This window comes from Hylobates moloch, unplaced genomic scaffold (assembly GCF_009828535.3).
Source record: "Hylobates moloch isolate HMO894 unplaced genomic scaffold, HMol_V3 SCAFFOLD_20, whole genome shotgun sequence".
NCBI lineage: Eukaryota > Metazoa > Chordata > Mammalia > Primates > Hylobatidae > Hylobates > Hylobates moloch.
In genome coordinates, this window is record NW_026652295.1 from 11,066,252 (window position 1) to 11,080,679 (window position 14,428).

The 14,428-nt window shown below is 44.6% G+C and overlaps 1 protein-coding gene across 3 annotated transcripts in view; it reads right to left on the reverse strand.

The window, feature by feature from the left end:
- Positions 1-14,428, reverse strand: part of ADTRP (androgen dependent TFPI regulating protein) — a 72,155-nt gene that overhangs the window by 16,329 nt on the left and 41,398 nt on the right. For all 3 annotated transcript variants that reach the window (XM_032140397.2, XM_058432347.1, XM_058432346.1), the window contains one exon: positions 4,934-5,049. In XM_032140397.2, coding sequence (XP_031996288.1) covers positions 4,934-5,049 — 116 coding nt within the window. The remainder of the gene's footprint in view (positions 1-4,933; positions 5,050-14,428) is intronic.

Here is a 14,428-nt window from a genome sequence, read left to right on the forward strand (position 1 = left end):
AGCCCAGGAAGCTTTGCTGAGGGATCTTACCCTGGCGAGCATAGTACAAAAGAAAGTAATTCTCTCTCTTGCCTCATAGGAACTACTTTGGGGAAGCGACGTTACGAGCATCTGCCCCAAGGCTGGGTGATAGCTGTATATCTGTGCAGTGCTTGTACTGGGCATGCAATACCTTACACACTAGCAGAGACACCTGCAGCATCAGTAGGTTTCTGGTCTACCGAGAGCAGTGTGATGATGCACTCCAGGCCAGCTGGGGTGGTTGCTGTGGCGAGTAACATTGTTAATTCTACCAACACAGGGGGCTGATGGGTAAATGACACTGTTGGCATCAGCAGTGGGCATGGTGTGCTAACCCTTAACACTGTGCCAGGTGGGGATGTTGGGCCCAGTGGGGATTGTGGTTTTGCTATCTGTGTGTAAGAACAATGCTCAGAACAGTGTGCAGCATGGGTTGTGCAGTGCACAACAGGGGCATGTGTGAGCACTCAGCAGAATATTGGAACTCCTTGGAAAATTGGACCAAGACCTCCGAGGCAAAAGGGTGCTTGGGGATATCACTGGAACTGTGAAATAACCATACATAAAAAATAAGACCTTGTGATCAAAGTACATAATGTGCTGGCTAGTTTTTATTTTTATATTGGTTTATATTTAATTTTGTTTCCTATCTCTTGTCACTCCAACTTATTTGAAGCACTATTGTCAAGAATGACATTTTAAAGCATAATTTGCTGGCCAAGTTACAAATACTGCTCACCCTTGCTTCCACTCAAACAAACAAACAAACAAACAACAGCAACAACAAATGCTCCCATTTTCTGTACTATGTCCAGCCTCCTCTAGTCTGCCATCTGCAAGCCTCCACGAGTGGGTAGTTCCAGGGATAGTTCTCATTAGTCTGTTTCACAAACAGGTCCAGCAAAGAGAATTACTGACGCCTGCTCTCACGCTTTCTGCACTCTCCTGGCCTTGGGACTGTGCTCCTTTTGTTTACTTTCTCTCATTTTTTCTAGCTCCAATCCTGCCTGCGCTGCAGGGCTCAGGTCCAGTGCATGCCTTCCACGGCGCCCTTCCCACACCGCTCAGCTGGATGCAAACTCTTCCTTTTCTGTGGCTCCTCGTGTTTTTTTATGAGGTTTTACCACTTTCTATCTTCCATACTTATAATTTGTATGCATGGGTCGTCTCCACTTATTAAGGATAAACCCCCTGCAGGCTGAAGCTTGGCCTTATATAACATTGCTTTTCTCGGTAGGACCAACCATGTGTTAGGGAAAATATTTATTCCATAAAAGAATGAATAAAAACCAGCAGAAGGAACATTTGTATTTTTTTGCTCCTCACCACTGCCTCAGGGAGAACTAGGTGAGGTGTTTTGGGGTAAGAGAGAAGGGAGGAATAAGTGAGCTACCATATTTAAAGGTGACTAATGCTTTCCAAAGGAAATGAAAGATTTGCAGTCATTACTATTTTGCAAAGCTTTATTTTCCCACTTAGGGGAGAGCTCTTCAATTTTGCAATCTGAAAAATAACTAAAAGCAACCACCACATGTAAGGCGGTCCCCACGGTCTCAGGGACTATTTTTAGGTCGTTTGAACACGGTTTCGGCAGTGAAATGCTTCTCCAGCTTAGCTTCAGTGCCGTTCTCCTGACTCATGTTCGTTTCTCACGCTCCCTCTGGCCCGAGCCCATGCTCTTTACCTCATTCGTGTTATGCCATTTCCCCATTTGACCGTCCAAACTGGCACATCTGACAGTGGGCCCATAGCCACTTCCCTAAAACGTCTCCACGGGTATCCGCAGTTTGTAGAACTTCATGGCCATCTGTGGCTGTGAGGAGCCAGGGGCCCTGGAAACTGCGTAAGGGTGGGGATGGCAGGCACCAAAGAGTCTGAGCTCCTCTAACCGGGGCGTGAACAGAAATAGAGATGCTTCCATCAACAGGATCACATCAGACGCCCTCCTTTAAGTGTCTATATTTTATTTGTTCTAGCAAAAATGGGGCTTAATGGACCAAATACCAACTTAGTATTTCCCATGAAGGATGAAATCCCAAACCACCTCAGCTCCCCACTGGGCACTGGGGCCCACCCAGTCACGTTCCTGCTGGTGACAGGTCTCCATCCGTTCCTTCCACTCCCTTCATTACTAGTACTTTAATGTCTAATGCAAGCACACAGAGCTGGGAACAACATGTGAAAGATTTCAGAGTGCAGAGCTAGGTCAAGCTTTGTGCATGCCCATCCATCCAGCATTTAGCTGAATGGTTTTGCACACATTGGGAATTGAACAAATACCTGGCCATGTAAACACAGTGGAAAGACAACTGGATTTGGAAAGAGAAGACCTCAGTTTTAGTTGGCTCAAGTACCAGCTTTGCATCTCCATCCCACCTCTGCCATATGACCATGGGCATGTCATCTACCCTACTGGAGATTTAGTTTTCCAATGCTAAGTCATCTCTAAGTCACCTCTCATTGTTCACACTCTCTGATTTTATTTGTGGATTGATTGATGTCATCGGTTGGCTAACATCAACTCCCCTGAGTTACCAGCAATGCCACCAACTGGTCTACCTGTCTTGTTCCTCTTCAGTCTGATGTCCACACTTCAGCCAGAATCGTTTTTCTAATCAGCTTTCTTACATAAATCACATCATTTCATTCCTCTGATTATAACGCTTTTCTACAGAAAAGCACTTGGTTTAAAAGTCCAAACTCACTGATGTGGATTTACGACCTGGCTTTATCCTGTCCTCCAATTCAGCCATACCCTCAGCTCCTCCAGCCCTTTGCAGATGCTGTTTCTTCTGCCTGAAGGTCTTTTCCATGTCTCTTTTGACCTATTCTTACTCATTCCTTGGGCCTCAGCTTCGACAGTGCTTCCCTTTAAGAAGCCAGTCCTGCACATCTCTCTGTGTGCCCACAGCATCCTGGGCTTATGCCTATTACAGTCCTATCACCCTGTCTCCCACTGTCTGTTATGCTCCTCTTTCCCCGACAGCCTCTAAAGGTAGCGGGTTTCCTGAACTTCACTGGATCCTCCGGATTTTAGCGCAGTGCCTGGCGCTGGTGAACCACTGAATGGATAAAGGATGCACTTGTATCTGGCTCCCATCTTGTCGCGTTTCTTTCTCCAACATCCTAATTACCTGCATCATGGGGACACCCGCCCAGGTACTGACAAACCAACCTCCTGGCTACTACTTCTCATTTTTATAGCCACTGCAATTTTCCCGAATAACAGCAGTGGCCTTGGGTGCTTTTTATCTTCTTGGTCCTCAAAAAGGAAAAGAACAACAAGGGTCAGATATGTGAACTGATAATCAACTTGCAAGTCCTTAGGTAGAAGACATTAGTAAGTAAAAGGTAATAATAACATGTATATGAACTACAAGATTTACACTTGGCAATAAAAGAGTAAGTTAAAGACCACCAAAAAAAATACAGCGTACAAATTCATGTGTAGAATCAGCTAGCTTCTCTTCAACACATGCAAGAACAACAACAAAATCTTTATGTGTCTATACTTTTACCCCAATCCAGGTCCCAAATACTCTGTCTTTAGGGATATATATTCCTTTGTGTTAAGCCAGATATGGCAAACACATAGCATATATCTCACCACTGTCTACTGTCATGCTATTGAAAGTCATTGCCTCATAATCACACAACTCTTTCTTGGTAATGCCTCAGAATCCTTTTCAACAGAGCGCTCCAGATATCAACTGTCAGTAGGTCCCAGGCTTAAGCCTTGTTCTCTGAAAGTTCCTTTGTTAAAATGTAAAGGCTTCAGAGGCTGAAGAACAATATAGAGCACCGGAGTCTGGGGGTAGATTTATTGAGCAAGTGCTTTCTTCAAGATGGGAGAAGAAAGATTTGGGTACTCAGGGAAAGAGGGGCACAGAAAGGTAGGAGGGGTAGACACCACAAAAGGGAAGGAAGGGCTAGGGAGAAAACAGCAGATGAGGTCTGGGCACCAAGTTTATTTGCTCTAAGACAGGGGCTGGTCGAGTCCATAAAACAGGCACTGCTAGAGCCCAAGTTCTTTGGAATACTGTCTCTCTCTCCCTCTCCCTCTCCCTCTCTCTGCTTCCATCCCTGACACAGCACTGAACTGAACTAAACTTCCCCGCATATAGGGATCGGAGGGTTGTCCAGATTGCCACACATGAATAGCTTGTGTGAGTCTAGAGAAGGAACACTGATTAGCTTCCAATCTGCAGGTCTTGTGTTCAGCAAGCCTCTTTCTTTCAGAAGGAACAAAAGCATGGTGCTAGATGAGAAGGTTATAGAATGGAAGAAAAGTTTCTCAGTCACTGGGTGAAAGGCCAAGCACGTTCCCTTGATTATAGACTACTGGGCAGCGTTTCTGAAAATGAGTGTTGCCAGGTGGTTGAATGACGAAATCTAGGCCAGCTACTGAAATCATCTCCCATGCAATTGCCCAAATGCCTTCTAGGAGCTCTGATGCCAGCTGCTGATGCAAATAAGCCCATAATGAAACAGGCAACAGGAGTGGACAAACCTAGCATGCTCTGCCCATTAAATGCCTTTTTAGGTAGAATGTAGTTAGATGCCTCAGATCCCTCAGCCATTCAAACATGTTCATTGAAGATAGAACCAAGGAGCAACATTTTTTGGGGAAAGCAAGATGTGTGGCTTTGCAATGATTCTTCACGAGAGAGAAAGAGGGGAAATTGTGACTTGCTGTGTATGTGTGTGCACACCTACATGTTTCTGTGCTTGGGAGGTTTCCATGAGCATTAAAATCAAACAATAAGAATGCTTCTTACCTGGAAATGTAAACATGATTAAATCCTTATTAAACCAAGATAAAGGGATTCTGACAGAACAGTACACATTTCTGGAACTTCCCTCAGGGTCTTGAATGACAAGCCTAAGTTGACTTTCTCCATGTAATTCTTACCGGCTGATGTAAGCAATGCTGGCAGCAGCCAGCAAGGTGAGTCCTGTCTTCTTTGATGGATAGGAGTGAGGCCTGAGGATGAATTCAGCCAATGTGATGGGGAATATGAAAGTGTGCTGGAGGAGAGAAAATGGCAAATCAGAATGGCAGGGTGTCTGGGGTGCCTACAGTGCCCATAATTCTCTGTTCCCCTTCCAGTCTACCTCTTACACACTGCTAGATGAAGCTTTCCAGGTCATGCTCCCTAGATGCCCAAGGACCTACAGGGGCTCCCTCTTGCCTACCACATTAGTCCAGACTCCTCTGTCTGGCTAACAAGGTCTTTGCAATGTATGTCACCCTCTCTCCAGTCCTGCTTATTGCCCACTGCTCTCCTCTCCCCACTTTTTTTTGCGGGCCATGGCGGGGTGGAGATGCAGTCTTGCTCTGTCACTCACTCAGGCTGGAGTGCAGTGGCGCAATCTCGGCTCACTGCAGCCTCTGCCTCCCGGGTTCAAGCGATTCTCCTGCCTCAGCCTCCTGAGTAGCTGGGATTACAGGCATGTGCCACCAAGCCCGGCTAATTCCTGACCTCAAGTGATCTGCCCGCCTTGGCCTCCCAAAGTGCTGGCTTGGCAGCTTGGCATAAGCCACCGTGCCTGGCCCTCTCCTAAAACACACACACACACACACATGCACACACACTCATGCATACTCTCACATTCACACATTCATGCACAAACATGCACACTCACACTCACGCATACATACAGTCATGCACATCCACGCACACACACACGGTCATGCATACTCTCACAGATATTCACACATTTGTGCAAACACGCACACTCATATACACTTCGGCATATTCTCACACACATTTGTGCACACATATGCACATGCACACATCCATACTCTTGCATACTCTCACACACATTCATGCATTTGTGCACACATACACACACCCACCCCTCCTCTGTTAGACCGAGGCTGTCTCCTTCACCCTTCGTTGTGCTCAGCATGCTCGCTCGCACTTCCAGCCTCCTGTCCCTGCTTCCTCTCCCTGCGTGGACTGTGCCTTCTCTCCCTGCGATTCAAATTCTCTATGTTCTTTGCAGCCAGTGCAATCTTCCATGACGCCGTCTCTGAATTTTCCTCTTGCTAATTTCTCTCACTCAACTCGACTGCATTTATATCCTGTGCCATGTAGTCTAGCACTTATGGTGTATATTTGTACGCTCAAGGGGGCCGGAGAACACGTTCCACCCATTTCTGCGTTTCTTGTTGCATTTAGCATGGTGTAACTGAGCTCAGTCCTGCTGAGGGTGGTAAGTGTGTGGGGTATGCGTGAGCCTCCCTCTGAAACCCCTATGTCCTCCCCCTCCTTCCCTGCATCACCCCCTCCTTATAACCATCTGTTTTCTTACATCCTCCAAACCCTTAACGGTAGATTTTTTTAAATGACATAATCAAGGAAATAACTTTAGGAATGGTGGCGTTTTCAGGTGCAAGGACTGCTGCAGCCCGCTCCCATCTTGGTTATAGAAGCTGACCTGGGAAAGGTCACTGGAGTAGGTGTGCCACGTCTTTTCATTTATTGATAACATTTATGAAGTCCTTTTGCCATCCTCTGAGCTTACTGGAAACATCTAGTAGTGCTAGTATTTTGCATTTTTTGTAGTTCCAGCTATCATTCCTCCTTCACTCCTGCTTGCCAATTTCCTCAGCTCGTGGCTGCCTCTTTCACCCACAGTCTCCACCTGCAAGCCCCCGCCCCATCTTGTTCCTCAGCCCCAAGGCAGCTGTGTTGGCCCCTCAGTTAGGGCAGTCTCTGGAGCTCGGGCATGTCATTGCATTCCCATGCTCAGCAGTGCAGCTGGAACTCTGGGTGCTGGCTCTGGGCAGTCTTTGCTGTCATTCACAAAAGTCTTGTGCTTAGGAGGCATCCCCAGGAAACAGTAGCTTCCTCCCATCCGAGCTGATCTGGCTACGGCAGTCGGATATCGTGATGACCCACAGATGACCAGAAATGGGTCAAGTTTTGGTGAGGCAGGAGCAGGTTGAGAAGGACCAAGCTGTAAGTACAGGGCAGCACTGGGTGAAGAGGACCTCTCAGGGTGCCCCAGTTAAGGCCACAGTGGGGTGGCCCAAAGCACCTGGGCATCTCAAGGGCCCTGGGCACCCTGAATTTTACTAACAATGCCTAGAGGAACAGCATTGCAGACAAGCTACAGCTTTTACATAATTTGCTCAAGGTTGGTCCTGAACATACTGACTGGTTGGAGAAACAAATGGAAAGACTACCAGGCCCCCGTCACACCTTGCATCTTTCTTCAGTCTGATTTTAGGCTGCAGCTTCTGTGTCTCTCCCTCTAATAAAAGAGCATGGCATCTAAAGGCACACAGTTTCTAGTCTAACCCTGGGCTAGTGACCAAATCTCTCTGAACTTCAGCTTCCCCAGTTATAAATGGGGACAATAAATAGTACATACCTCTAGTGATGCTGCTATGGGGATTGACGTGAGTGCGTGTAATATGCTTAGTCTTTGGCCCTGGAGAGCTTCAGTGAGCATTTGCTGGGGTTGTCACTATTATCAGTGTGACTGTTGTCTTTCGTCTCATCGGTGGGCCCAGGGTGGGGTGCAAGCAAGGGCCTGGGATATCCATGGCTTCAGGTGCTTAGAGGAACTCTGGCCTGTGGTCTGCAAGAGGTTGTGGCATGCCAGCTGCTGGAGTATGGTTGTCCCTGGGGCTTCCTCCCCAGCCCACATTCCCAGTCAAGGTGCCTGCATTCCCAGTCAAGGCCAGCTTGGAGCCCTGCTGATGCTCAGTGACCAACAGGGATGCTCTCTTCATCCAGAGGCCACCTCAGCAGGCAGGAGATGGAGCTGTCTCCCGATACAGCCACCTGCCCCTCTCTCCCAGCCTTCACTCTGCTGCAGCCAGGGAGATCCAACCTCTATTAAAAACCATTAACAAGCCCATTATACTGGCCATTGATCTGACGAATTTTATTAACCCTGCCCACAATCAGCAGCTCCCGTCCTCTACATTAACGATCATTTGGAATAGAATTCCTGTGGAATAATGTAGTGTGTTCGCGTTAGGAGTAAATGAGTTCACAGTGATTAATGCTTTTATAACAAACAACTCAGGAATGCATGACTAGTCACCTCTTTCAGGAGCCTGCCCTTTGCAAGTGACATTCAATTGGATTTCCACATGAATTCTCCCTGACGGCTTCTGGGAAATTTACTTCAGTGACGTCATTAGTGATGGGCCATATAGCTCGACTTCATCCTAGCTAAAAGGTCTTTGCAAGAATCACATTTTCCGGTCGGGGCTGGGGGTAGGAATGAGGAAAAGAGCCTTCTAAATATTGAGCTGCAGTGAAGAGCTAAACATGATGCAATAAGCCTTCTGGTGTTTCAAATGTATGGGTATTTCACCTCACTTTGACATAAATCATATGACCTTTGTCAGACAGCACATATTTCAAAAAAAAGGAAGAACAAACTCAGTAAGAGAAAAATCAAATATGTTTTTGCTTCCAAAAAATCTAATAATTAGGCTGAGATTGACACAAATTAGAATGCTGCCAAAAATTACTGGAAACACTGACTCACTCTGTATTTCAATTAACAGTTTCTCAGTTTCCCTTATAAACAGTGAAGCTGACAAAAATTAATTATCTCAGAGGGGGTAAAATATTTCCTTCCAAAGTAAACAAAACATCATGGGCTGAAACAATAGCATGTGTAAACAGAGGGGATCTAGTGGAGCTATCTTTCCTTGTCATTAAAGTCATCATTTTGGTAGATTTTCCTTTAAATGTCTCTTTCCAAATGCAACGGTTATAAAGAGATGTTCTTCTCCCATCCTTTTCTACTCAATTATACCTTCCCCCCCATCCTCCATAAAATGCCAACTTTCACCTGAATATCTTGGAGTGAGAACTACAGGCATGAAGTATTGATTTAAGTATTAGTGTAATAATCACACTAGATTCTCTGCTTACAAAATAGCCTTGCAGATAAGTACTAAGATTTACCAGCCCATGGAAAATTTGTACAAGGTTGTATGAGTGACAACATGGAAAATAGTGATAATGATTTGAGCACTTGTTTGTACTCACCCCATACAGGTAGATAAGTGGCTCCATTAAACAATTTCCCTGTATTTGAGGCTAAACTTACAGTAAGATGAAGTTTGCCTGACCCTTGAGAAAGAAGCAAGCCTTAATCACTGAGATAACACATGGATCCAACAGGTCTTTATCACTGTCATGGAAGCTCCAGAGACTGAATCTTTAAGGCTAGACTGATCACACTCTTATCCTAAGGTTCCTGCGGGACCAAGAGCACTTAATTTTCTCTAGTGAAAAAAATTCAGAGAGCCTACATATTGTAAAATCAGATGATAACATAAAAAATATATAATCTCTGCTTCTTTCCTCTATTTCATTTCCCTTCTGGACTATCTCTTGTGTTGAGTTTGAGTTGACCAAGATAAATAAGCTGACTTTGACCCTCTCAGATGGGTCATCGAGAGGCTTTCTCCTTCAGATGCTGTTTCTGTATCACCTGCTGCATATTTGCCTTAATACTTTCTTCCTCTCCTCTATTCAGGCCACATTCCGATCTGAGAATTAGTTCCTGATATTGGCTCTTCCCAAACTGAGGTCCTTTCCTCCAAGTCTCTACAATAGTACCTTTGGTTTGCTTATGGTACTAACGGATAAACATTTTTAAGTGAAGTTTTAGTGCACTAACAAGATCTCATTTCTGAGTACATTAAGGAGGATTTCTTTTGTTTACAATATGTCAAATATATCATTTTTTAAAATGGAAGCCTTCACAAAATCTCTTTGGGGAAAACACATGACCAAAATATCAATTAAAACATAAACGTAAATACAATAGACATAGAAATGGAGGCAAAACAAACCTTAATCGAATGCCATCATATCCAGGCTTATTATTACACTGCTGGGTCACATTTCTTAAGCTTGAAAATTGCATGCAATAAAGGCATGCAGTAATAGTTGTTTTGTAAATTCCAGTAAGGCAATCTCTGGTTTTGATAATACCATCCATTTGCCAGCTAAACATTTTTACCTCCTTCCTCACTAACTTCCTGTGCTACAATTTCTGCCTCTAACTCCCTACAGGTAGAGACAATGGTGATGGTCTGTGACATTTTTTGGAACATTTTGTATCTGAAAGCAGAGACCATCTGTATTCTCTATGTTTCTTACATCATTAAAGATACAGTTTTGCTTTAAGTAAATCTGATATATGGAAATCTGGAAATGTGCACGTAGGCTATAGAGCTTATGTCTCTGTGGGACTTAAAAAAAAACAACAACTTCCAACTACGCTACCTGTAGGAGTCTTTTCAGTCTCAAAGACTGAAGTTTTTAAAGAGAATTGGGTTTGTAAAAATTCCCTTTTCTACTTTCTAGGAACTCAAGTGCACAGGCTAGACACCACTGTCATTAAAGAGTCAAGATTAAAATTCGTGGGGAGGAAGGGATTGGGGAGATAAACCACCCACAGAAAGAGCCACTGACTTCTCTTTGATCTCCACTGTCAACGTAGGTGGGCTAACACAGGTTCCCCAGCCTGCAAACGCAAGTTATATGGCAAAGAGTAGTCATGTTTGCAATTTACTCTGAAATGCACCAAAAACAAGATGAATAAATGGATGCACAGGTGGAGAGATTTTTGAGAAAGCAAAAACAGTAAACTATTAACAGTGGAATCTAAGTGGTGGGTGACCCAGCTATTCACTGTAAAATTCTTTCAACTTTGCTTTATGTTTGAAATTTGTCATAATAAGACATTGGGGGAAACATGAATAGTCTTTACTGATCTGGAAAGAAATGAATGCCCCACTGGGCCAAGGAGGAAAAGCATAGTGTTGTTTATGAACTCTTATGTGACTTGAACAGATGGTTAAATGACAACTTTATGAATCTTCTGAAGAGAATTTTTAAGGGATCTTTTACTTACTACACTGCTGTCCTTTGGGTTAATATGTCGTTTGACCAATATCTCAAAGCATCATTCTATTACAAAACTAGTTGGCTTTGAAGGAATCCAGCCTGGTGAAGACGTGGCAATTTGGATTCTATCCAGTTAAGGATAAGATTTAAAAAAAAAAAAAAAAAAAAAAAGATATGGGATCTTAGGACCCTACAATCAGGAATCAGGAATATATCAGCCTCTTCCTGCCCCCTTCCCCTCTCTCTCCACCCCTCTAAAGTATCCAAATCCCTTCTTTCCATTGAGCTCTCTCTGGCAATAATAACACCCTACACACCTGCTGTCAGTACTGACTCACTCCTTTACTCCTCACACTCGAACTTCATTCACTTTTCTACCAAAATGCTTCCCATAGCTGCTTATTCTTTTATCTTCCCAGGCATCACTTCCTTAGCTTTTCCCTATTTTGGTACATATAATCAGGTGCATAGTCTGGGAAATTGCAATCAGGCAAACCTAAAAGACAAGTTTTAATGTGGCTACTCCCCAGCTCAAAAACCTTCTGTGGCTCTCTATTGCCTCTGTCCACTATGCACCTTCCCTCATCGCAGAGCATCTCAGCAGGCTCCCTCCCTTCTACTCAGTCTCCTTATTCTCCTTTTGTTTCAACCCATTTTTCTTCTCTAGTATTCTTCCCTGTTTTCATTTTTTTAACTCTTTAATTTTTTCTCTCCCAACTAGCCCGACACATCTTTGAGATACCTTACTAAAAAAGCCCATTTATTAACATGAGAAGATAGAGATGAAAATTGGAACTCAGAAGAACACTGAAACACAAATACACCAACCAGAAGGCTTACTGGGCTTCCATTATTGAGATTCAAGTTTATCAATATGTTCCCAGACAGATAAAGCAAAAAGATAGAGATGAAATGTACACACTTCCTATTTTTTGTTTTTCAGAGAAATCAAAGTTTTCCCAGTAGGTATTAGGCCTGAAAGAAATGACTACCATTGCATTTTCATTTTAGCGGGACTAAGCCTCATAGTGACCTCAACAGTGTCCCCATAACAAACAGTTCAGAGGTCTAGTTTCCATAAACTGATAATATCTGAAGGCAAAATAACGAAGCTCAATCAAGTAAAGGAGATGCTGCCAGTGAGGAGGTAATAGTTTATAATTTTGTAGCCTTATGTGATCTGAGCAGTAGAGGAACTCCAGAAGTACCATTTTCCCCATGGGTGTTTGTTTTTGTTGCAATCGTGAATCGGACACCAGCCAGGATTTTATTCTTTGTTTAAAGCCTGGAGTGCAGGCATTACCACTGTTGATAACAAAGAGATCTAAACACTTGGAGAAATTAAAAGAGTCAATGCTAATATTGAACCCTTTTATTGCAAATAAGAAGCCTCACCAAGGAAACCATCCCCAGCCCTTCTGTATTTGCGAGGCTGTGGCCCGTCCTACCTTCTCAAGGGATGCTCAGTCTTCTCTCTGTTCTGCAGCCCCTTTGGTCTGCACTCAATGCTTCAGTGCTTAACAATATTCCATTTTGTTTTTTACAGTGTCAATTTCATGTGTTTTTTTTCCCCTTCCTTTTCTCAAAGAGATGATAAACTCTTTGAGGGCAAAGCTCTCATTTATTTTTTCAGGACTCCCCTCTAGCCTCTCCTTAACACACATTTTGACTGTTTTTCTTGTGCACCTGTCCACTGTAGGATCAAGTCCTTAATGTGGTCTGCAGAGGTCCCAGGGATCTGTCTTTCTTCCCGTGTCCTCCCTCTGATTACTCTGCACTCCCACCTGAAGACCAGGTTTCCTCTCTCACTGTGGATACAGCACTCACCTGTCCCTCTCTCCCTCAGCCCCCTTGGCCTTCACATCACCTTACAGGGCTCAGTCGTCCTTAGCTGAATCCTGAAACTCCAGCAGGTGCCCTTTCTTGGCAGAACTGAAGGCTCCTGTGCTCATTCGCATCATGACATAACACTGCTACATTTGCCTAATACTGACCAAAGTCTTCCAGAGATGGAAGCAGCTCAAGGCTTAGGGTCACCATTTTCTCTCTAGTGCCTACCACAGTGTTTGACCTATTCTGGCCACTTAACATCAGTGACATTAATGAACGAGTCAATGAAACAAAGTGGGGCAGAAAAGGAAGAGAGGTCTTCTGCACAGCCTGGGAAGTCAACCCAGACTTGCTTCACTGGACTCCAGCACCCACATAGCAGGCTGCGTCCAGGATGGCAGGGTTGCAGAATCAACCCCACTTCCAGCTGGTGACCTTAAGGCTTTCTCACAGCTGTAAATGGTACCCCAAAGCTTGAAAATGGGTGTTGGGGGTCAATATACTTTGGATATTTGTCCCCTCCAAATCTCATGTTGAAATTTGATCCTCGGTGTTGAAGATGGGGCCCAGTGGGAGGTGCTTCGGTCATGGGGGTGGATCCCCTATGAACAGCTTGGTGTGTTTGAGTAATGAGTGAGTTCTCACTCTTAGTTCCCATGAGATCTGGTTCTTAAAAAGAGCCTGGCATCTCCTCCCCTCTCTCTTGCCTCTCTTCCTCTCTTGCCATACAACATGACATCTCCCTTGCCTTCTGCCATGAGTAAAATCTTCCTGAGGTCCTCACCAGAAACCAGGCAGATGCTAGCAGCATGCTTCCTGTACAGCCTGCAGAAGTGTCAGCCAAGATAAACCTCTTTTCTTTGTAAATTACCCAGTCGCAAATATTTCTTTACAGCAATGCAAAATGGGGGCTACAGGAAAGCCTGTGAACAAGTATGACTCTTGGAAACAATCAATGGGTGCCCACTCTATAGTCACTAAATGGTAGACTCAATGAAAAGGCACCACTGAACAGGAGCTGGCAGCCCTGCAGGAAGTCAGAAGATACGGAGCCAGCAGAGACTGTCCTTTGTTCATCTTGAGACTCACTGGTCTGTGGCTCTACATTCTGAGATGGGGCCAGGTGGAAAGGCCCCCGGGTTTTGCTTGGTATCTCCTCCATGCCCCTCCTCTTCATCAATCTGCAATTCACTCTCCTCCATGCTTCTCTGCCTGGCTTCACATGGTGCACATGGAGACTTGTTTTAAAGACAGAAACAGATGGGCAGCTCTCTGGAAAGCTGCTCCAAGTTGGAGGAAGGAGATTGTTCTTTTAAAGAAAGAGGAAGTTTAGGGGATCTACTCTCACTTTTGGGAAACTGTGTCTCAGGGCACTATCCATTCCTTTCCGATATCTCATGTCGAGTAAGGGCTCAGAGTGTGTAAGCAGCTGGTTTCCCTGGGAGATAATAGTGGTTCTGGAAAGCACCCTGTAAGCACAAACTCAGGGGCACAGTTCCAAACCTTCCACATGACTGATCCCATGACAGATGTTTCCACACTTTCTCCTTCCTGCCTCTGGCCTTCTCTCCCTTGCTGACCTATGAGGGTTTTCTAAAGGGATGTGCAGGCTGTTTTGTGAGAATGGCATCTATTCATTGGTGATTTTTCTAGATGCACATAATCAGTTGATTTAGGGT